General features: G+C 33.3%; 3 protein-coding genes across 3 annotated transcripts; 1 reads left to right on the top strand and 2 right to left on the bottom strand.

Annotated features, from left to right (window-relative positions):
* Nucleotides 1-213: 213 nt before the first annotated feature.
* LOC107007578 (UPF0047 protein YjbQ) lies at nucleotides 214-5,186 on the bottom strand. Its single transcript, XM_015206254.2, has 7 exons — nucleotides 4,886-5,186; nucleotides 2,633-2,693; nucleotides 2,418-2,512; nucleotides 2,302-2,335; nucleotides 1,084-1,138; nucleotides 956-998; nucleotides 214-560 (listed from the first exon to the last, which is right to left on the bottom strand). The coding sequence occupies exons 1-7, from the start codon at nucleotides 5,087-5,089 to the stop codon at nucleotides 489-491; spliced, it is 564 nt and encodes a 187-aa protein (XP_015061740.1). The 5' UTR covers nucleotides 5,090-5,186; the 3' UTR covers nucleotides 214-488.
* Nucleotides 5,187-6,725: 1,539 nt separating this feature from the next.
* On the top strand, nucleotides 6,726-14,212 carry LOC107007353 (pyrophosphate--fructose 6-phosphate 1-phosphotransferase subunit alpha-like). The gene is made up of 19 exons (XM_015205943.2): nucleotides 6,726-6,884; nucleotides 7,944-8,116; nucleotides 8,634-8,746; nucleotides 9,000-9,074; nucleotides 9,154-9,267; nucleotides 9,359-9,426; nucleotides 9,618-9,701; nucleotides 10,093-10,146; nucleotides 10,355-10,435; nucleotides 10,532-10,625; nucleotides 10,712-10,785; nucleotides 11,005-11,115; nucleotides 11,209-11,253; nucleotides 11,342-11,398; nucleotides 12,238-12,342; nucleotides 12,920-13,036; nucleotides 13,151-13,254; nucleotides 13,428-13,593; nucleotides 13,755-14,212. Exons 1-19 carry the CDS (start codon nucleotides 6,795-6,797, stop codon nucleotides 13,881-13,883), a joined length of 1,854 nt encoding a protein of 617 aa, XP_015061429.1. The 5' UTR covers nucleotides 6,726-6,794; the 3' UTR covers nucleotides 13,884-14,212.
* Nucleotides 14,213-18,652: 4,440 nt separating this feature from the next.
* LOC107007655 (protein PIN-LIKES 3-like) lies at nucleotides 18,653-23,365 on the bottom strand. Its single transcript, XM_015206348.2, has 10 exons — nucleotides 23,171-23,365; nucleotides 22,572-22,833; nucleotides 22,188-22,267; nucleotides 21,981-22,105; nucleotides 21,538-21,659; nucleotides 21,049-21,288; nucleotides 20,789-20,881; nucleotides 20,507-20,607; nucleotides 19,503-19,741; nucleotides 18,653-18,988 (listed from the first exon to the last, which is right to left on the bottom strand). Exons 2-10 carry the CDS (start codon nucleotides 22,704-22,706, stop codon nucleotides 18,864-18,866), a joined length of 1,260 nt encoding a protein of 419 aa, XP_015061834.1. The 5' UTR covers nucleotides 22,707-22,833; nucleotides 23,171-23,365; the 3' UTR covers nucleotides 18,653-18,863.
* Nucleotides 23,366-25,150: the final 1,785 nt, after the last annotated feature.

Raw genomic sequence — 25,150 nt, 5'->3', positions numbered from 1 at the left:
TGGTAATATGATCCTTTTCTGGTTTTTATGTTTCTAAGTTTTGACCAGTCGAACATGGAAAAATTGAAAACATTTTCTGGAACGTATTCTCCTCAACACGAAATACACCCTCAATCTTCACTGCATATCTTTGATCAATGTTTGCAGCTAGCACATCAGGGAATTAATGAATACAGGTTGAGCTTCTTCATTACATGAAAATGAAAACACATATGGTGCTAATCTGCTCCATAAAAAGATGCAACGCTGGAACGATAACTTCCACGTACAAACTCGTTGGTCATAATGAAAATGGGACACAGAAACTACATAGTAGGTTTATAACAGAAATGGCCAAGAGGCTTTTATCACACACACATCAAAACAGACAGAAATGGACTAGAAAAACATCACAACCAGAGAAAGTGTTATAGTATTACATGTGCGCGTTTTTCAGTAAGATAGGCGTTGGTAGCTCATTGTCTTCTTTAACATTTCACTTTAGCGGCTCACATTCCATTAAGGGTGATCACAATTCTTCGTGGGGTAGCAGAATCACGGTGCTCACACAACCATATGCCCTGAGATTCAGAAAACATTAGTTGCTCATCATACCTGTAAGTCCAGGAATCAATAGATTGACGTGTAATGGTCTTGTCTCGATAGACTAGAACAATCGACACTTGGTAAGAACTTTCTTCGTGGAAATTTTGTTTTATCATTGTGATAGTTTGGACCTCTACTATCCAAAAAGGAACCTTGCTATAATTACATGTTCAGACCATGGGAAGAATTGGTTTTGTAAAAAAGAGATTGAAGGATAGATTTGACCAACTTTGTAATGAAAATAGATGTAACAACTTTAACTGTCTGCTTTTTTAATCCAACATGAAGGTGAAAGCGTTTGAAAAATTCATTGTTCTAGGCTTCTAGCGATGCTCAAATCAAATGACCTGAAAGGAGGTAGCACAAGTACCTGCCAGGTTCCCATGTTTAGCTTTCCATCTGTGATCGGTATCCTGAAAATCCAAAACGCGGTAAATATCAGTATATGGAGAAGGAGTGCAAAAAATATATGGATCAAATCAAAGGAGATAGTCAGACGTGAGGTTGCAGCCAAACATCGATGACTTAATGTGAGCGGGCATGTCATCTGGCCCTGTCAAAATTGCAACATACTAACGTCAAAATAGCAACCAAATAAAATTGAGAAAGAAAAGTTAACCAAGGACGAAAAAAAGAAACAAAGAACTTAATATAAATTCAGTCAGGAAGATCGAGGGTGATGCAAAAGAATATAAATAGATATATAGTATATCGATAAAATAAGAGGCAGTACTATCAGTAGGTGTGACACAATCTGAGGAATGGAAGTCATAATCGTAAACAAAGAATGAACAGATAATTTTGCTAAACATTTAAACAGACTGCAAAGGTCTCCAGAAACAACTCAAATGCAGTAAAGAGCAAAATTTTTTTATCATGTTAAGATATAGTCAGTTTTTCAGTCTTCATTATTTCACTGTGATTAATTCTGAAAAAGTTATGTACAAGGAGAATGAGGGATCTAGATATACATTTGCTTATCACATGAAGACGCAAACCTGGATGCTGAAGTACGCAACGACTGAGCTAGAATATAAGATTGAAGTACTTGAAATTTGAATCTAACCTAGATCTCTCTCCCTCTCTCATCTCATTTTTCTTCTCTTTGCAAATCTATCTACTCATGTTTTGGTACAGATATCCTCCTCTTGTAATTTCTTGACTCTCATCCCATTTCATCGCAGTTTTCTTCTATTGAGAACAAGTCTGTAGACGTCAGCCTGAGGACTACTATGGATCTCATCTCATGTATTTTGATTCCATAATTTCTATTTGTAAGATATAAGTTATTGTCTCCGTTATGAAGATGCATGGATGAAATATTTTGAGTTTGTTGCTGTTCTGAAATAGGAAATTTTAAGTTTTGACTACTTAGGTTTTGTTAATTAAAAGATCCCTTGATTTTCCAGTAATTTGTGGATTATCATATTGAAAATGTGGTTTCTTGAGTTGGGACATCGATCTTCAAGCATCTCAGGCCCGAGCACAAGCTCTTAAGTCTTAATAGAGAGTCAAGCTCAGCCTCAAGATTTTGAGTTTCCCCAAGCTCAGGCAAAAATTGATAGGTTTTTGGCTCATATAGTTTTCAACTTTTCATCCCACACCTACAGCAACCCATTAAATTGCCACCCCTGGAATAAAATCCAGTCAAATACCTGAGAACCAAAAAGAAAAGAAACAACAGTACAGAGGACAGGGATTACGTTACACACTTACCCTCAAGAGTATGTTTCCACGGTGCAGAAGTCCCCTGAAATTGTCATTTCGAAACAAAATGAGACTCTCCACAAGAATGAGCGACTGTTACTCAACTTGGCAGAATATAATCTTACCTCTGGGACAACCCTACTAAGAAATGTCTCTGTATCATCTCGAACATCTGAGTCGTAATTTTCATTTATAGTTAAAGAAGCACTTGTATGCTGCACTGGTTAAACACACAGCTAACCATACTCAGTCATAGTAGAATTCTGGTGCAAATACATGTGCCAATTAAGAGAGCGCCACAAGAATTTCAAGTGAAAAATGTCAGAATAAGATTACTTACGAAAAAGATGAGCAAGGCCACATTTGAAGCCTGCTATCTCTTGATTAATTTCCTTCATAATCTGATGAGGAGATTAAGATGGTATTAATAAGAAGCAGAATATAATCTTTTTGCTGGAGTGGGAGGGGGATCGAACACAAAAAATTGGCTAGAGAAAGAGAAGCTTACTCTTTTTCGACAGCTTAGTTTGAAAATAGAAACATGTTGTTCCATTAGCGAGGTACATTATGCTTAAGTTTAGATAAGGTTATCGTAAGAACATTTTTCTTATTGTCTGGATCAATATATTAACAGCACTAGTCTAGCAACTGAAAAATTAAAACCTGTGAGGCAGCTAGAAATACTAAAGCTAGAAACTGCCCTAATAACTGTATATGAAGTCAGGTTATCACCTTTAACCTGATCAAAAGATGTTTCATAAGCCAGTAGAGTAAGAATGGAATTCGAATACATCCAACTTTTGTAAGAAAACATGTCAGTTTAGTTTGTGAGCCAACTAATAGGCTACTCAGTGATAACATTTTCACAGTTTCAATAGTCATTCTTCAAAAATAAATCTGTCCATGTTGATTATGCCTAATGACATGATATATATTTCCAACTCCCCTTCACCCACCCCACCCCATGGCTAACCACTAGAAAGCTTTACTGAACTGATACATTCAATTTAATTTGGATTCTCTATGCACAAAATAACATAGGATAGTTTGGTTCTTGGTCATTTTTGTAATGTATTATTTTCAAAAAGCTAAGCAATATCTTGGAAACCTCTATTAGAGAATTCTAGTTTTGTTGTTGATATCAGTTCAGGTTAATCTTAGAACGACAAATGGATGATTGATAGGTTCAATTAGTTTAGTAGAATTCATAATGTTTTTCATCTTTGTTACCTAAACCTCAACTGGAACCTAGTTCCATAAAGTTAATCAAGCAAATATAGACACAATTATGCTTTGAAATTTTAATTTGATATAACAGAATTAGCAACCAATACTGTAGCCTAACGATTAATTAAGTGGATGAAAACCTTGGAGTTCTATTTCAAATCATGAGACATAAGGAGCTAGGTGATTTCTTTCCATTTGCTCAAGTCTAGGTAGGCATAGTTACCCGTACTAGTGGGAATAGGATAGGATTAACATAGATACGCCAAAATGGGTTAACCACTACCATCAGATTCTTCAGAAAAGCAAGAATTAGTACAAAAACAAAAAGTTGCTATCAACCAGGCAGAGCTCATTAAAACATGGAACCCATAGATTTAACGATATCACAATTCATTCCGTAAAACTCCATTAAAGAATAATCGCTCAAAACCTTAATCATCGGAAGCTCGGAAACACATCCCAATTATAGCTAAAGTAAATATTTGCAAGTAATCAAAAGCAAACAAAACAATAAAAAGGGAATTTTAATAGCTCAGTAGGCGACTACTTGAACTTTCAAACTTTTTGGTGATATTTGGTTCACTTAATTGTCAGGGAGCAAATTAACACACAAGAAACGAATAATCGCTCAAAAGCTTAATCATCGGAAGCTCATAAACACATCCCAATTATATCTAATAAATATTTGCAAGTAATCAAAAGTAAACAAAACAATAAAAAGGGAATCTTAATAGCTCAGTTAAGCAACTACTTGAACTTTCAACTTGTTGGTAATACTTGGTTAACTTAATAGTCAGGGAACAAATTAACACACAAAAAACGAATAATCGCCCAAAACCTTAATCACCAGCAGCTTCCTAAATCCCAATAATATCAAATAAATATTTACAAGTAATCAAATGCAAACAAGGCAATAAAAAGAGAATCTTAATAGCTCAGTTAGGCGACTACTTGAACTTTCAACTTGTTGGTGAAACTTGGTTCACTTAATTGCCAAGGAGCAAATTAACACATAAAAAACGAATAATCACTCAAAAGCTTAATCATCAGCAGCTCAGAAACACATCCCAATTATTATATCTAATAAATATTTGCAAGTAATCAAAAGCAAACAAAACGGAAATCTTAGTAGCTCAATTGGTCGAGGTAAACCTGAACTTTCACCTTGTCGGTGAGGATTTAATTCCCAATTCCCCACCTTATAATCCCCTCTCCACTTTCCCTTCCCCTACCCCCAACTAAAACAACAGCAAAAGAATAAAATGGATCAGTTAATTGACATAAGACACAAAGGGTGTCCACAAAATTCATTAATAACCTAAAATATTGAACCCATAAAGCTTAATTCCCATATATACAGTCATACCTTAGATGTAACAAGATGACAGCCTCGCCTTTGAGGAGGAAGAGTTACAGTTTTTTGAGCCCATTTTGGGGAAGCCATTGAATCAGAAGGGTTATTAATTGTTGTTCTCAAAGGAGTATACTGACACTTTAACCTGATCGGAGCCGAAAATGGCTTTGCAATTCCACCGAACGATACTAAAGATGAAGACGAAAGAGAAAGCATTTGCTGCTGTTTAAAGAACAAATTTTTTAAACTATTGTAGCAAAAGTAATAGTAGTAGTGAATTATGGGCTTCAAAAAGAACTTTTAGCAAAGTTTGAAATGAGGCCTATATTAGTGAGTGTAGTGTCAAATGTGTATGGTCCAAAATTAGCACTCTTAGCTCCACTAAAATGTTGAGAGTGAAATGAATGTCCGAATCAATTTATACGTATCTTGATTAATTTATCGTAATTTTATGTTATTTTTTATCCTATATAGTATGATATTTAATTTGACAGTACTTATTTAGGAGTAAAGGTAGGTTTATATCATTTCACACAATTTAGAGGTAACGAGCTAGTTTTTTATTTGTGATTTTCTTATACGAAGGCAAATCGAGCTTAGCATCACAATTAATTCCTGATTTTCTTATACGAAGGCAAATCTAGCTACTTTGATGACAATAAGAGCACATTTAATCTCAATTATCAATGAAAGGTAAATTTATACCATTTCATATAGTTTAGAGGTAACGAGTTAGTTTTTTATTTAGGAGCAGATGTCGTTTGTGATTAAGATAAGGTTTTAAAGTAGTTCCTTTTATATATATATGATCAGCTTAAATTTTAAAAATTAATCAAAAGTGAGTATTTTTCAACCTTATTAAACATTTAATAAATTTTATCTTGTTAGATTTGATGAGAGATTTGAAGATGTAATTATTACATTTATTTACTATTTTATATCTATACTCGTCTAGTTATAAAGTAGAGGTGGACTGAGTTTTTCTTCTTAGCATTTTGTTAATGCACATGCTTAGTAAATGGTGCTGACATGTATTTTCATAGAAATAAGAAAGTATTGATTTTATGTACCATATATATATATATATATGATTAGCTTTAATTTTAGAAATTAATCAAGAGTGAGTATTTTTTCAGCCCTATCAAACATTTAATAAATTTTGTGTTGTTAGATCTGATGAGAGATTTGAAGATGCAATTATTACATTTCTTTTCTACTTTATGTCTATAAGCATTTACTAATAAATTTTAGCTTGTTATATTTGATGAGAGATTTGAAGATTTAATTATTACATTTTTTACTACTTTATGTCTATACTCGTCTAGTTGTGAAGTAGGTGTGGGCTGAGTTTTTTCTTTTAGCATTTTGTTAATGCACGTGTTTAAAAGTGATCCTGACATGTATTTTCATAAAAAGAAAAATGTATTAATTTAATGTACATTTAAATTGCTTTCGGTATAATTCTATAGTGTTTTGATAGTTCATACTTCCTAGTCTTGTTGGTTTATATATAAGAGAATATAGAGAGACTTGCGCAATTTTTGAGGTGCAAATTTCAGTATTTGAATGCTTAATTTAATTTTTAGGATACGATGCGAGTCCTCTATAATTCTGATTAAATTATTATTTTCTGTGTTTCGCTCAAATCTAACTGATACAATCAATCAAAATATTCAACGAAAATAAAAGAAAAAACTAACTTTTAATAAACTTAAAGGACTAAAATTATTTTAAAATATATTTAGGGGACTATTTTGAACATATACAAAACAATGAGGACCATTTCCATCATTTTCTCTTTAACTTGGTCGTATCGCCACCCTTTAATCCCTCATATATAAACCGTATTTTCAGAGCGGGGGGAGAGAGAAACACAAACAGAGAGAGTGAGTGTGTGCGTAGTAGGTGAAAAATATCAGAAATGGATGCAGATTACGGCATAGCTAGAGAACTCTCTGATCTGCAAAAGCTTCGATCTCAGTATCAACCTGAGCTTCCTCCTTGTCTTCAGGTTTCTCTTTTTTTTTTTTTGCATTTTTTTGTGTATTTTTTCGTTGTTATTGCTCTACTATGAACTGTGATTCGTTAGATAAGTTGTTGTTGTTGATGTTGTTGATGCGATGGAGAAGATGATTATGTTTTGCATTTGGAAAATCGGGAAATAAGTACTGGCGAAATGTATGTATTGTAGATTGTTTCGGTATACTAATGTCCTTAACAATATAATAGATCTGACGTTGTAGATCAGATTCGTTCTTATTCAATCTGTATCGGTACAGTTTTTCGTGTTAGGTGTCTCTTGCTGTATATGTTATTCGTAGCGGGCAGGAATTTCTGTTGATTTTGTAGGTGTTGTGTTTATATATGAGTTATTAGTATGATGATGATGTGAAATGAGTTTGAGTGAAGAAGTTAGGATTCATATGGCGGACCTCGACTTGTTTGGGACTGAGGTCTAGTTTGTTGATTGTGTTTACATACGATTAATCAAATTTAAAAGTAAGGTTATCGTGTAGTTGTTAGAAGAAAAAGAGAGAGAATGTTAAGTGGAGAAAGGTAGAAGGTGGATTCATTATTTACTGAGTTTCAAACGATGGACCATTTGCCATCAGGGATTTAAAAAAGGAAAAGTGAAAACGCATTCTACTTACCTGTCAAGTGTTTCCAGGAAGAGATGCTGATTGTCTCTTGTTTAATGGATACCTAAGGGGGAATTTGTATATGGCGTCTAATCCTTGCAGAACATGTGTATAATGCATTTTTATTTTTGTGTAAATCAAGGACGATTTTGTATGGACTTTTTTCACGCATGCGATAATGTATTTTGAAGTCTTTTTGTTCATTCATCTGGTTATTCTGTTTGATATGTATTCATTTTGAATTAATTATCAACTTCCACTGGATTGGTAATGAAATGTGCTTTCAATTCTTTGTATCTATAATATCGATATCCACTAAAAAGTTGCTCTTGATAGCTGCTCAGAGAGTTCAATCCTACTTACTCTTATAAGGATGAAAGATTTTTCTGTCTGCAATCCCGAGTTCATTAAATCTGGTTAAATTACAACAGGGTACTACTGTGCGGGTAGAGCTAGGTGATGCAACCACTGCAGCAGATCCCTCTGGTGAACATGTAATAAGTCGGTCTTTTCCTCACACTTATGGTCAGCCATTGGCCCATTTTCTCAGGGCAACTGCCAAAGTCTCTGATGCTCAGATAATTACCGAGCATCCAGCGAAGAGGTATGCATTAATAATCTTTAGTTTACTTCATCAAAGAAAAAATCTACAGTTAGTAATCAATGACATCAGGGTTGCAATCATGAGCTGTTTGCTCCAAGTCTATGTTGGAAGTAGGCGTATGGTAATTCTTTTGTTTAGGTGACTAAAAGCCTTCATTTTAGTTGCCCATAAAAAAAGAAAAAAAAACACATCCTTCCTTTTAGTTGTTTCTGGAATTCCATTTGCATTTATTGTCTTTAGAATCTTACTGAGGGGACTAAAATTCTAAAACTAACAGTTCCTTTCAAAATTGATGTATTTATTTATGTATAGAAATAAGGATAAAAAGTTCACTGAGACGTGGATTTCTGTGAAATGAGCTTTATTCATTTTTAAGAGAAATAAACTTGTTTTATATGGGCAAGCTTTTGCCCTTTGTTTAATGAGATTTATTACTTTATCCAACAACAAAAAAGAGCATCATAAGCATCTCTGGTATACTAATGTTTTCATTGTACTCACTCTTTTTCCTTTATAGGGTTGGAATTGTTTTCTGCGGGAGACAATCTCCTGGTGGACATAATGTGATATGGGGTATTCATGACGCCCTTAAAATTCACAATCCTAACAGTACTTTGATTGGTTTTCTGGGTAAGTAGTCTTTTGTATTGGTGTTCTATGTTCTGTGATGCGTCTGCACGTGTACTCCTACAAATCTGCTAGACTTTGAGATTGTTTCTCATACTCTCCTGGTTGAAATGTCCTGGCCATCTATTCTTGGGACATCAGGGCAGTAAACCCTTAGAATTCTGCTACACCATTTGAGTGTCACTTACATGTCATGTCTACGATGCTGTGTGTCATAATTTTTTCTGCTGAATCTCTCCTTTTCAAATGTCAACAGGTGGTTCTGAAGGTTTATTTGCACAGAAAACCCTAGAGATCACCAATGATATTCTTGCCACCTATAAGAATCAAGGTAAAATCTGGTTTGGAATGAAGTCAGTATATTTCCGTTTTGCCTTAAGCTTATCATTAGTTGATTTTTCCCCCTTAAGGTGGTTATGACATGCTGGGCCGGACAAAAGATCAAATTAGAACAACCGAGCAAGTTAATGCTGCAATGGCTGCATGCAAAGCTTTGAAATTGGATGCCCTTATCATTATTGGAGGTATTTATCATGCAGTTTTTTTGGTTCATTATGGATCTTCTGTGCATTCACAGAGAGATATACATCCTAACATATGCATTATATTTTGAAGGGGTAACATCAAACACTGATGCTGCTCAACTGGCCGAAACATTTGCCGAAGCAAAATGCCAAACAAAAGTATGCACGGGTTGAGGCTTTTCTCTTTATCTAATTTACTGTTATACTTCTGACTTTTCATGACTTGAAGTGCATAATCTAATTTTTTCTCCAAATGTTTTCGCACTATTCCAGCTTTAACCTATGCATTCTCTTCCATATTATCCTTTCACTATGGAAGGTTCATACTTTATGATTGTTCTTTTCTCCAGGTGGTTGGAGTTCCTGTTACATTAAATGGAGATCTAAAGAATCAGTTTGTTGAAACAAACGTCGGTTTTGACACAATATGCAAGGTATTAGTCCAATTATGTCAATCATATGAAAAGAAACATTCATCTAAGGACTGTTTTTTTAGAATAGACATAGTTAACATCTTACACCTTTCCCTTTGAGAGGCATTGCCATTTAGACTTGTGGTCATGCTCCCCACTTAAACTTTGAGGGTCCTGTATATGGTGGTGTGCAGGTTAAGTGTTCTTTTTACTTGTTATTTTATTAGTGATGAAATATGAGGTGAAATACATTCAGCAGGTACCGAGTGTTAAACTTGTAGGTCATTTTGACGATAGACCTTGTTTTTTTTCTAGTAATGATGCTATAGTGTGTGCTTCAACTGAAAGAAAATCCTAATAAATTATAAAAAAATCCTTGGGGAACTTATTATTATCTTTGTGGTCATTTTAGGTGAACTCCCAACTCATTAGCAATATGTGCACTGATGCGCTCTCGGCAGAAAAGGTAATTTCAGGTTCTTCACATCTCTTCCAATTTCTATGGAATATTTGGGTAAATTTTAAATATGTTACTGGTGGGTTTCATTTCTGTTATATAAATTTGTTTTGATGGTGTTGACTGTCTGTTGATTATGTTCACAACCTTATCGTTTATATTTCCTACCTATGTCTTCTGCGAAGCTTTACTATAACCTGGTATCTTTCCTTTTCAGTACTACTATTTCATCCGACTCATGGGGCGAAAGGCATCACATGTTGCCTTAGAGTGCACTCTGCAGTCACATCCTAATATGGTTCGTTTTACACCTTCACTGAAAAACTAATGAAGTAATTGTGCTGTTTAGAACTTGCAAGTTCTGTATTAAAAATGTTAATAAATAATCTTGCAGGTAATTCTTGGTGAGGAGGTATCTGCATCAAAGCTTACTCTTTTTGACATCACAAACAAAATTTGTGATACAGTTCAAGCTAGGGCTGAACAAGGTATAAAAACTTTACCTTTTCTTTGTTGTCTTTTGAGGTGCTTTTCAAAAAAAAAATTGTCTGCTCACTAAGTTTTTTGGATTTAGATAAAAACCATGGTGTGATCCTGTTGCCAGAGGGGCTTATTGAAAGTATTCCTGAAGTATATGCTCTACTGCAGGTAAAATCCAAATAAAAGAGTTCTATTTCTAGCCTGCCTCCCCAGTGTGTGTTATCACACCCTCTTCTCTCTCACCCAAGGAAAGATGAAATAAAGGGAAAAGAGAACAGATATACCTAAAAAGAATTACAAACTTTAATTGGCGGGCTTCTATGATTCTTGGTTGGAAATGAAACTTTTGGTTTTCACAGTGCCTTGTTATGATCCTGTGTGTTATAGGAAATTCATGGCTTGCTCAAACAAGGCGTTTCCGCTGATAAGATTTCCTCTCAACTATCACCTTGGGCATCTGCGCTCTTTGAGTTCTTGCCGCCCTTTATAAAAAAACAGGTACCACTTATGTATTGTTGGAACTGAGTACTCAGGTATGACAGTTAAGTTTCACTTGGATATTTCTTACATAAAATGCTTATGATGTTGTAGCTCCTCTTACACCCAGAATCAGATGATTCTGCTCAGCTATCACAGGTAACTAATTCTCCCTTTGGATGGTGTGTTTGGTGATATACGTATGACCTACATTTTAAGTTGATTATCCTTTTATTCTTCCTCACAGATTGAAACCGAGAAACTTCTAGCTCATCTGGTGGAAACAGAAATGAATAAGCGATTGGTATAGCTTCTGTCTTCCTCTATTCTGGAATGTTAAGTGTTGCATGTAGTATTTCCTATGGTTTCTCTTTATGAGCAAATAAATGTAATATCCCGTCTCTAAACAGGAAAGAAATTTTAGTAAGGATATGTATGTTGTTTTACTACTATAAGCGTTTGAGCTTGTAAGTGAGTAGCTCACTGACTTCTGCCAACCTTCTACATTGTTGTTGACTTGTTGTGTTACATTTCATGGCGAAATTATTTGATGCAAAGTTACAAGAGTGATTTCCTATAATACAAAATCATACAATCTATCAGAGAGGATTAGGACCACAATATATTTAGACCTTGGAAATTCAATCAATTTCTCTTTTCTTATATTATGAAATACAGCTCTTCTTCATGACTTTTTATGTTGGAATGCTAAATCTTAACGCTGCTTGCTAAATTTTCCTCCCAAAAACAAGGTTATGTTACATGAACTCTTCATTTGCTTTGACTTAGACTTATACTGGGCATGGCTATTTCATATGGTCCTTCATCAGAAGCTTAATGTTTGCTGTATTGACTACCTAACCGTGTACACTAGTATTGACTACATTACCATGTCCATGGCTAGTACTAAAGTCTATTGAACATATAAGGTTGTTACTGCATATGTCATACAGATCCTTCAGCCATTGCTATGTTTTCACTAGCAATCCTTCTTTGTAAACTTAGTTTGCTTCAAAATCATTGACATTATTCTTCGAATAGCTGTTTCATTTGAAAAAGTGAATTTCACTTGATTTAGATATTTTCTGCCTTGGTCAGCGTTACCTTTACATAACATGTTTTGTATCTTGTATGACTTTACAGAAAGAAGGAACTTACAAGGGAAAGAAATTTAATGCAATTTGCCATTTCTTTGGTTATCAAGCTCGGGGATCATTGCCATCAAAGTTTGATTGTGACTATGCATATGTAAGTTTTTTTATTTTTCCTAGCTTTTCTTTTTCTTTCAAGTGAGATAAACTCTCTCCGTCTTATTTTATGTGATGTTGTACACGTGGCTTTAGAAAAGAAAAGACCTTTGAACCTTATGGTCTAAAATAAATATTCGCTCCGTCCCAATGTGTTTGTCTTATTTTCCTATTTAGTCTGTTTCAAAAAGAATGTCTCTTTCCCTTTGTGGCAACTCTTTAATTCCAACTTTTCACGTGACATGTTTAAGACCACAAGATTGAAGAGCATTTTGGTATATTCTACATATCTTTAGTTTAACACCACAAAATTTAAAACTCTTTTTATTATTTAAATTTCGATGTCAAGTCAAAATCAGGCAAACAATTTGAAATTGAAATGGAGGAAGTACTAGATATTTGTATGACTATATATCAACTCATTGATGGTATATGGGAAAGTTTAAGTAAGTTGTTTCTACATATAGGAAAATCCGGACAAACAAAAAATGGAAGTACATTACTTAAATTGTGCTGGGACAGAGGGAGTATAAGATTGTTACAATATAAGAAAAATAGTAACAAGAATTACATGCCAGGTACTTGGTCACATCTGCTATCATATTTTGGCTGCTGGCCTCAATGGTTACATGGCTACATTGACTAACTTGAAGAATCCTGTCAACAAGTGGCGCTGTGGGGCTGCTCCTATAACTGTAAGATCCTTACTGTATTTTGTACTTGTGTTGCACACTGCCCACTAGCTACCTAAAACAAATAAAAGAAAAGAGGACAAAGATTGACCTTATCACTGTGTGTTCAAAATCTAGGCTATGATGAGTGTGAAGCGGTATGGTCGTGGTCCTGGCAAGGCATCACTTGGGAAGCCTGCTGTGCATCCAGCCACTGTAGATTTGAAGGGCAAATCATACGAGTATGTCTATGTCCTGATTATTTGCTTATTTACAAGCGTAGCCTAAGAGGAAGCTGAGCTTTTGTGATTGAAAAGTAGGAATTAGATGTGAATTCCCAGGAAAAGCTCTCTTAACAGCTGGCATTTTAAAGTGTATTGTGTGCATATAACTGATGTGTATCTTTTTCGTGCAGATTATTGAGTCAAAATGCGACAAAGTTCTTGCTCGATGATGTTTACAGAAACCCAGGCCCCCTCCAGTTTGATGGCCCTGGTGCTGACGCAAAGGCTATTACTCTTTGCGTTGAAGACCAGGATTACATGGGTCGTATCAAGAAATTGCAAGAGTATCTGGACAAGGTGATGATTGCTCTGCAAGAACATATTTACACTCAAGTAAAATTATAGCATCATTTATTTATCATGACCACCTGCTATCCAAGCTTGGCTACACGATTACATGCTCTCATTTAAACTTTGGTTTTGGTGCATGCCTTCTTATATTATCATCTACTTTCCAGGTTCGTACAATCGTGAAGCCCGGATGCTCACAAGATGTCCTGAAAGCTGCTCTGAGTGCCATGTCTTCTGTCACAGAAATCCTTTCTGTGATGGCCTCGCCTTCAAGCAACGCGAACACACCATTCTAGATGAGAACACCCCTAAACCTCACGGAAAATTTAGGAGGCAGACATATTTGTCAAACTTAACAGAATTCATAGCCTCCCCTCCCCACTCCACCCACCCACCTACCCACCCTTTTTCCCCCCTCCGATCGTCTTTTGCACTTTGCATAAACTTTATTTAGTTACAGAAATGTTAGTCGGATTGTATGACATTAGAGAGGCTTTCAACTGTCTTTACTCTTATAGATTGTTTTCTTTATTTGTGTTTTTGAAATTTTGACGACCTAAATAATGTTGAGATTTGAGAAGATAGTATATATGGTGGTTTCAATGGGTACATGATTTATTGGTTCCATCTGTCACATCACATAAAAAGTGGTGTAAAATTACATTATTAGTTCACTATCCCCTTGTCCATTTCCCTCTCCCACACCACTTGTACAAATTCCCTCATACCTCAAAACCCTCCATTTTTCCCCTTTCCCTTCTTTACATACCAAAAACAACAAACACCATGTGAGAAATCACTATGGAAGAAACTCTCCATCTGTCTTCTTCCTTCTCCAAAACACAATGTTTCAAAATGTGCTAGTTTGGTATCTTGTTCTGTGGAGACTAAGTTTATACCATGAGGATTCGTAGGTGACTACAACTTGCTTGGAATTGAAACGTAGTTGTTATTTGCTAGTTTGTATACATTGAAGGTTGTGGTAACTATGTGGTACGTATATGTTGGATGATTATCTTATTGGTTAGCTATTTCTGGTGGTATAAAATCTTTTTAATTTCTTACTAGTCTAGTTTGTATAAATTCAAGCTTAAATCGATTGACACGTCAAGGAGGACTCGAAGCTGATCATAACTTGTTTGGGATTGAAACGTAGTTGTTATCTGCTAGTTTGTATGCATTCAAGTTGTGGAACTAATCATTTGCTATTTCTGCCATTTCTATGATTAAATCCTTTAGCTATTAGGAAGAAAGTTGCATTAGCCAGACTCTCTACCCCCACAAAGGTTGGTTACAGGGGTAATGTTTACGTACATCCACCCTCCCCAAATTCGACTTGTAGGAATATACTGGGTATGTTGTTGTATTACGAAGAAAGTTGCATTGACATCCTCTATGCTTGGCCTTTTACATCTGTGATATCAGTAGAATCATTTTGCGAGTATATTGAAATCTTTAATCTGCACCCCACCCGAGGGCTTAGTTCAAGTGGCAAAAGGTTGATGGACTTGTGACCTAGTTCGAGACCTGTGCCATGTGAAATAATTCTGCGTAAACTCTACCTTCGGATATTACTAGTAAGATTACATAAAATAACATTATTAATTATAATTTTTTTTTCTAATTACAGCTTTCCAACAGAATCAATGTTACAGCTGCTGAATGACAGAGCAATTTTAAGTTTAATTTTTTGAGATACAAAATTGTTTTTAATTAACTTTTATTTGTAAATTTTCCAGCTGTAGAAGAAAAATTCATTGATGACATTTTAATAGCATGTTTTGGATATGGAGTAGTTGATTTACTAATTGAATCATATCATATATTATTATAACTGGGAAGCTCTCAACTTCAAAGTTGAATTACTATTTTGTCCCTATACTAAATTAAAATATTATATATCTAATTTATTAACTATTAAATAGTTACATTTTATTTTTCTTTTTTTCCTTTTCATAATATTTCTTCTTTTATTGTTCATATCTAATTCAATTAGTTTAAAAGGTCCTTAATAGTCTATTTAAGAAATATTGCAATTTCATCACCCTTTAGTATTCGATTGGAATTTGTATAGTTGCAAAGACAAAAAGATTCATTTTTGTATACATTTTTCCCCATAATAAAAAATTTTCCCATCATAATTTCTTTGAGAATATCAATTAGTACCACATTATCAAAGAATTACTCTATTCACTATGACTGCATTTATCTTAGTGATTTTACTTTTTTTCGCTCATTCACGTGTTATATTAACTAATCCAAAAGAGATAATTTTTCTATTAAATATTTTTACATTACAAATTAGATATAAGTTTAAAAAGATAATTTCATTTAATAATATTTTATTTAATTAATTAACCATACTCATCAAAAGTTGGAAATAAAAATATACTTTTCATTAACTTTTAAAGTTATATTAATAGACTTTTAAACAAAATACATTGAATCTGAATGTAAAAAGTTGTTACATATTTTCACATTTATTAAAAGTTTTAGTTTCTTAGTTATTACTTTAATTAAAATGTTTAATTCCTCTCATCTTCCATGGAATCATGACCTTTTCATATTCTTTAAAGGATTCTATAAATTTGAAAAAAAATTCATATTATTCAATCACATAGTCAAATAATCTACCAAACAAAGTAAAAATCATCTTATTAGTTCTATATTCTTAACTTCTACAAGCTTTTCATAGTCATGCATTCATACTCATTTTCTACTTTTGGAATTCAGTACAAAACAATATTGAGTTTTGGTTTTAAGAGTTATATTAATTCATCGTGGAAATGTTGGAGACAAAACATATAATGACCCTTCTTTCGATTTCGATAATGTCTTTATTTTAGTATAAAGAATAGCCGAAAACAATATTTATGTGTAAATATTTTTAATAATTTTTTAATTTATATGATGAAACTTCTTTCAAAGTCGGTGGTATCATTATATGTGTATTTTTTTTACTAATATTCCTTCGTTATCTAGCTCAAATGGTCCTTCTTTTTGTGTGTGCATATATTTGCACTTTATTTACTGATTTCATATTTTATCATAGTTTTTTTTATTGCAATTATTTTTGTCTTTTAATAGATCTTTTGGTGATGATCTCTTGTATAAAGTGAACAAAAAATATAAGTTCACTTCACCTTTGTATTTCATCATCTTATAATTCCTATAAATTTATGTAAAATCAATTTATTGGTCATTTTTTCCCCTCATTAACATGGTAAATATATATTTATTCATTATGTCTTTTATAATTTTGTTCGATATGTTTGTGTTCATTCTTAAATTTAGAGCAAGAGTTCACCACTACAATACATACTATATTATCTTAATTAGTTTATATTTTTCAACATTTTTTTATTTTGCAAACAAATAACCAAATTAAATGAAAATAATTGATTGACATTGTTATTTTTGCATAAAACAACATATACAAAAGAATAATATAATTGATAATTATCAACGTTAGATTAGGCCTATACGAATTTGTATAACAATAAAGAATAAACGTGCAACGCACGTTTCAAAAACTAGTATTATTATAAGCATGAAGCTCAAAACTTAAAAGTTGAATTACTATTTTGTCCCTCTAATAAATTAAAACTTTTATAATTTTCATATATATAATCTTTTTATTCTCATTCCATAATCTTGACCTTTCAAATTTCTAACACAAATATAAATAAAAATAAAAATGAGTAATTATTTCTTATAGACAAGAAATTAAAGTAGATTCATGTATCTTTAAAATTAAATTTCATCTCTATCTCTTTTATATTTTTTTTAACAATAATTCATGTGACTTTTCATGTTTTCATAATTTTGTTCTATAAATCTAACTTTTTCAAGAAAAACTTTTATTTACCACTCCTACAATTCTTGTGCGTAGGAACTCTAAACATGTGAAATAATGTCATAATTTGAGGTGAAAGTTGTGAGATTCTCTTCTGCAGTCACGAGAATAGACAAAAATTCAATTACTGAAGCATCGGAGCTTGATGTGTTAGTTATATACTTATTTGTAGTAAGAATTATAATAAGATTTTTTTTTATCTCTATTCATATAGTTGAATTCTTGTTTTATTAGCAAGTTGCTATAATTCATATTTGTATTTTGTATGCTCAAATGTTCAGTTTCACTACAGAGACAAAAATAAAATGAAATGCCTAATTATCTTGCTCATTTGTACCTTTTCTTTTTTTTTTGCTTCGTACTTATAATTTTACATATACATTAATTTTTATCTTTAAGAATGAATGTGATAAAATAGGATATTTACTCTTTTCTTTTCTTTTTATGGAAAAAAAGGTGAAACATATAATATTATATTAATGGTGGATAAGTTATGTATAAAGAGAAAATTAAATTTTATATAGAAATAGTAGTTATTCATAAATATTCTGATTTTCAAAATATAAATAATAAGACTTTTTACATCATAGTTTTAAATATTTATAGTTAACTAATTAGTTTAAAGTATTTGTGGATAAAAATTTAATACAATACTTTAAACACATTCATTATAATTATTAGGAGATTCAAAAGGCAAAGTAAAAAAGTTGAAAGGTTTTGTTTTCCTTTCACTCAAAGTTAATCTTACACTATTTTTTCTAACATTATTCTACCAATAAAACGAAACTATCGAGAAATTTAATTTAGATAGTTGTTATTTTTCCTTTTTGCTTTGCAAACTTATTTTTTGAATTATAAACAAAGTTTGTTTTATTAATTTCTCATATTATTATCTCGATGCATTCACTTGGAGGTCAGAAAATTGGGGTGTCACAATTAGTAGTAAAACAAAGTAAGAAATCTCAATTAGACATATTTTATTATTTAGTTGTATTATTTTTTAAGAAATAATACATGGTTACACGCGCAAAGCGCGTGCACGGAAACTAGTATTATTATAAGCATGAAGCTCAAAACTTAAAAGTTGAATTACCATTTTGCCCANTTGTATTATTTTTTAAGAAATAATACATGGTTACACGCGCAAAGCGCGTGCACGGAAACTAGTAATTTTATATGTTTGAGAAGGCAACCATAATTATAGAAATATAACTTAAATCGCTTAACCGTGGTAAATTAGATTGATTTGATGTAAAGAACCGATACATATTTCCGAGGTGCAAATCCTTATTGTACATAAGTAAAACCATCATTTTTCTCCTATAGTAATTTAATTCATTTCTAATCTCGGTTTTTTCTAAAACGACAATAACATATTCAGTATAATCTCAAACGTGGAGTCTGACGTTTTTCCTAGTGCTCATGATACAAGCCACATGAAGAATGCTGTCCATAGTGTAAGTGCTGCTGAAGCCAATGCATAAGACCATAACATAATCACTGAACACTCACTCTCACCAGCTCCAAACAACTGTGTTATGGTTGCTGCAAATAAAACCGTGTTCACGTAAACAGTCAAATCTCTCTATAACAACTATACGTAATTGAGAAAGATGAAGCAAATGATACGTTCATTAACAGATGATGAATTGATATATACACAAAGAAATAACAATATCTGCTTGATTTTTAATATTGGCTACTCTATTTTGTTTTCATGCAATTTTTTATATTCTTTATTTGAGCCGAAGGTCTATCAGAAACAGAGTGAAGGGTCAAAAAACACACCCAAAGTATTCCGATACTTTTAGTTTCATACGTGAACTATTAAGTGTGTGAGTTTTCTACCTGAACTATCACCAACTATTCCTCAAAACACACCTGAACCATCAATTTTAGCAAGGAAACTCGCTCACATGATAGGTCAGGTACGTTTTGAAACTCAAAAAACTGAGATACTTTAGGTGTATTTTTCACCATTAACTCGAATAAAAATGATACTAGAACACAAAAGATGGTTGATGAGAGAACAAAAACATAACTTGTTGAATCAACTTACCAATGTTCATTGCTGGTGGAAGTGCAAAATGAAGTAAAAGCATAAACTTGTACAATGGATCATCATGTACTAAGCCTAACCATGAAGCACCTTTGACAACACCAATACCAATCACAGGCATCGCGATGTATTTGACAACGATAATGCCAGCAAGAATAGATTTCGGAACTACTGTGACCCTCAAACCTTTTAAAAGGTTACCTCCCATGATCAGCGTTAGAAGCGGAACAGCTCCATCTCTGCAGTCATTGATGAAATGTAAATATCAATTTCTTCAAGAAGACAAAAGGGTTGACAATTTAAGTGCAGACTCAAACTTGACCTTTGTTGGCAAGTAAGTACTTTGAGTATGCACATCTAGATACCTCAACTCGTTTTCACTGTATCAGTTGAATACTTCAACTTATAAAATGATCATCTAGACATAAAATGAGAACAAGTTGGAGTATTTAGTTATCAGTTAAGAGTTTAGACCAAGTTGACTTGTCTAGATATGTACTCTCAAAGCTCGAGTGCTTACTTGTTAGCTGAAGCCAAGTTGAAGTTTTTGTTTATGTATTATGTCATTTTATTATGTTACTGAACTTTTCCTTTTTCAGTTCAAACATCCCATCTTTTTCCAGGTGATTAAGCTATTTTTTGGCACAATGGATTCAAAATGTTCAACTAACACAGTGAAGACGAGTTGAGATGTTTAGATATGCACTTTCAACGTTGGAGTACATAGTACTTGCTAAGCTGAGGTCAAGTTTGAATGTTTGTTTTATACATTCATGATCTGGATGTGAATGAGTCGAATGAATTATCACTCCGTCTATTAGTGAACCCTTTCTCGGGATTGTGAAAGATGTTCTACTAGAAATATTCTTGTTATTGCTTCAACTCATATTCACCAAAAAGTGGATCCTGCTCTTATAGCTCCGAATAAATTAAATATGTGCATTAAGATACGAAGGCTAGCTGCCTCTTCTAGTTCATTTAAATAAGTTAAGAGAGTCTCATACCCAAGTAACAAAGCTGTATCTTGGATCACATGAAGAGGAGCTGCATCACCTATAATTGAATTTCTGATCTGAGGTATAAGTCCAACAACAAAACCTGCAATCTATACAGGACCAATGGTCAATACTACTCCCACAATAACTAGATCGTAAACAAGACGAACCCTGAGTTGCCTATCATATTGACGGAAACATCTAACAAGTTACATGTTGTAGATACGAACTAACACAATCACGCAATACAAAGGAGTTCAGAAGACAGATAGGATAACAGTGGGAGAATACCGCTCCGCAGGTAGAAGGGGCTAATAATTTCTTCAGGTTCATCTTCTTTGAAAGCACTCCCATGTACTGTCTCGATTTAGTCCATAGCGATACCTGTTAAACTCAGAGATCAAAATCCAAAGCACACTTGTCTTAAATAATCACTCGTTATGCCAGGTGAAAAGGAAAAAAGACTAAAAATGAAAGTAAGACAAACAGATTGAAACGGAGGGACTAGTTAATTTCGAGTATGCATGATTGAAATGTGATCCATAATAAACCTGAGATTTATCGTCAAATCTAGTAGAGGGCAGTGCAAGTTGTTCAGATTGATGCTCTGATAGTGCTAAATTATGTGTCTGAAGCAGTGGCTCCGTGGAGACTCCGAGTTCTGCTATGGAGCTTTCTCTAACAGATTTACTTATGGAGGAATCGTTAACTTCTTCAACCTCTTCGGGGCTCTTACTTGATGATATTCTGACAATATTATACACATAAGACCATAGAAAAACCGCGCATACCTGAAGAAGTGAAATCACCAGAGAAACATTGCATTAGATTTTCCTTGCATGAAAAGTTAATAGTTTTTGCTATTTTTCTTCGGAGTGAAGAGGTAGCTCATAGCTGATACTACCTCTGTCTCAAGTCAAAACCAGACAAACAAATTGAAACAGATCGAGGCATGGAGCATTCAACACCACAATTTCACATCGGAGACCATCCCAAACATGAAAGTATTGTGAAGCAAACTAATTGATTAAAACACATACCGCCATTGAAAGGGAAGCATAGCCCATCCCATATGTATGGCAAATATCAGGCGCTCCGAATGGGCTTCCTTTCTCCTTACAAACAGCTGGAACTATGATGAGAAGCATGTTGCCCATGTTTCCTGTCCACATTGCAGGCGCAAAATTACGTGGAGAAAGTAAGAAAAGACTTATGTTTGTCTGTTTTAACTTGGCACGGGATTTTGAGAAAGCACGAAAGGTCATAAACTAAGGACACGTAGAATGTATCAAAATGTTCTTCATTCTCGTGGTCTTAAACCTGTCATGGACTAACACAGAAAGTATGACAAACAAATTGAAACGAAGGGAGTGCATAATTTTGGCGAGAATACTAATGTCAAGTTGCCGCATAACATGAAAGCTGAGGAAAATCAATTACAAGCATCGTCTTCGTGACTGATGTTCTTTCTGTTTATACATACCTGCAGCACAGCAGCCTATAACGAGGCCTCGTAGATGTTTAGGAGGTCTTGTTATTTGATTGACAATCCAAGCAAGAATCGAACCTACGATAAAAGTGATGAAGATATTCAAAGGCATGAACCACCTACAATAACAAACTGAGTTAATGGGGGCACATACAGGGTAACACATAACAACACATGAGATTAGAAATCTCGAAAACTCACAATCGTTTCATGCTCTCGTATGTAATTGTTTTGGATAAGTTGCTTGAAATCAGTGATGGATTGCATATGTAAAACACAATCTGTTCATCGAAAAGTACACAACATGAAACATCAATATCCTATGACAGAACACTAGGTGATTTTTCTTGTCTGTTCTAGCCATGGTGAACAACTCTTCAAAATACGAAGAACTAAACAAACGAAGAAGCTGAAGAGGTTTCAACATCAACTATCTACTATAAACAGTATAATTATCCGCTCTTTAAAGGTCATGGTACTAGTGCAGAGGACAGAATAAACTAACAAATTCACGTACAAGTAACACGAGTAAAATGGGAATCAACGAGCAAACTACACAACAAGAAAGGTATATTATATACTCACATTATTCAAATGCTTCCTTGCATCCTCTCCAAGTATGGCGAATCGATCTAATGCAAGAACTAGTCCAAGTGCTGTTATCAAAAGAATTTGAATGACTGGCATTGATGCTGCAACTAACAGATCTAAAAGCCCCATATCGAGTTCCTTTCGTGTGAACGATGAAACAGAGGATCAAGTTGAGTCGTCTACACGTGCACTCTCAAAGTTCGGATGCTTACTTGTCAGCTAAGACCAAGTTTGAGTATCTGTTTACGTATTACGCCTTTTAAAAAAAAAACAAATCAAAATACATCATACAATGATACTGAAACTCAATAATAGAATTTACAAACAATCAAAGAAAACTAAAAAATGCAAATTAACTACTTAAAAAGCTTCAAAATCTTTTCTATTACTCGTTCGAGAACTACAATCTTTAGCTCTGAAACTAAATCATTTCGAACTACGATATTAATAGGAAGGAATATTTATTCCACATAAGTGAATTTACTAATAATTATTTATTCTATATCACATAAAAGTTATCTAACTTTTAAAATTTCTCACACATAAGTAAAGTCATCCAATTCTACTGAAGTTAACTAAAACGTAAATTTTACCTGAATTTTTGTTCTATTGCTCGTTCGAGAACCACGATCTTTAGAACTTCGAGATTAATAGGAAGGAAACTTAATCGAAATGAATAATAATTTTTCTTCTCTCATCGACCCATATAAATATTAATTGGACTATCGTTACCAAATTGTTACCTAACTCCTTCACATAGAATTTTGCAAAAACGGAACCTAATTCATTAGGTGAGGAACTTTAAGAGTATTAAATACTGGAGAGATATGGGACTTGAAGGCATTTGCATGACAATGACTACCTCGGGTCTCGTGGTGGTTTAAGCGCTTCCTAATAAGGACGATTATGTATTCAGAGTATTCTAACTTGTGACCTCTGGTTAAGAATGAAGTAATACACACTGTTCCACCATAATCCTTGTTGGTGACAACGAATCCACCAATGTAGGTTGTGGTTGGTACGGTTCAAGGTCTATTCACGTCAAGGCGGAGTCAGGTAGAGTTGAGGAGTACATCCGAACCTTGTCCGACAGAAATTACACATAAGTTAAAGTTATATATATATATATATATATATAATAGATGTTAAATCTAATCGCGTGTTTCCTTTTTTCATACTTTGAACTTTGTTAGTGAAAATTTTTGTTTGCCCGATGCATTCATCCTCAACTAGAGTTCTCAGTTTTGAGTCCCTAGAAAATGAAAAAAAATTCCTTTAGGAGGCTATTGTGTAGTGCGAAATCTGAATTTTATCGAACTTATATACATATATAAGGTGGAATAACCTGAGAGGTCCCTAACTTGTATCTGTTTCACTTGAATCTTTATACTCGTTATTTTGCCAAATGAACCCTTAAACATGATGAAACTCTATTTTAAACCCCTATGACCATTGACCGACCTTATGTAGCATTAAAATTACTGAGTTGGACAAGCACGTGATCACACACATTTTGAAGCAAGTGAATATAATTCTTTTATCCCACCTTTTTCCTCTTCTTTTCAGCCTCAGACCCCCCACCCACCAAACCCCAGTCCCACCTTTTTCTTCTTTTTTTAGCCTCAGACCCCCCCACCCACCTATCCCCGCCCCTACTCCTTTTCTTTTCTTCTTTTTTGACATATACATCATTACCATAATCATAATAAAAAGTTCTTTTTAAAAAATATCTCCTTCACCTTTTCTATAATTTAATTTTTTAAGATCTATTGTTTGAATTTACTAATAAACATATATTTTTTTTCAATTTGAAATTTTCTTGATACATCTTTTTGACAAATCAAAATAAATAGAATCAAAAGCATGTGTAAGTGCTAATTATAATCTATCACATATTGTTATTGATGAGAAAAATTTTGAGTGTGAGAAAGACGAAAAATGGTTCTTTTTATTTTCGGGGCGAAGGGTAGAGGGTGAGTGAGAGAAAAATTTGCATCTTTTTAAAAAAATATTATTTATTTTTAAATATTTAATTTTTGATGTGTCACTGAAAGTAATAATAGTACTGACATGTCATTAAAAAATAACGTGAAATTTTATGTGTAAAATGAGTGGCACACATATGATTAGAAACGAGTTTAAAATATTGTGTTTAAATAAATTTAAGTATTCAGCTAGCAAAGCCAAAAGTACCAGAATCTAATATACAAATAAACCTAAATACAAGGGTCTTTCGGATCATTCCGTTCAAATATAAAATATTAAACTAAAATAATGACAACAACTTCAGAGCAATAAATAATGGAATTAAAGCCAAAATAAAAAATGACAGCAACTTAACAGCAACAGATAAGGGAATATGAATTGAAGAAGAGAATGAGGGCACTCAAGAATAATAAATACACAACATATATATATATATATATATATATATATTAAATTTTAAGAAATTTCCCCATTCTCTCTTTGTCAACATATCATTAAACGGTTTGAAATAAATGATTTGATTTAAAAATCTTTCAAAAACAACTTATTCTTTTTTATTTCTATGAGGTGGAATGATCTGCTTACAC

The sequence above is a fragment of the Solanum pennellii genome, chromosome 12, assembly GCF_001406875.1.
Source record: "Solanum pennellii chromosome 12, SPENNV200".
Classification (NCBI taxonomy): domain Eukaryota; kingdom Viridiplantae; phylum Streptophyta; class Magnoliopsida; order Solanales; family Solanaceae; genus Solanum; species Solanum pennellii.
Note: the sequence above shows the minus strand (reverse complement) of the source record. Positions and strands in the feature narration are given on the sequence as shown.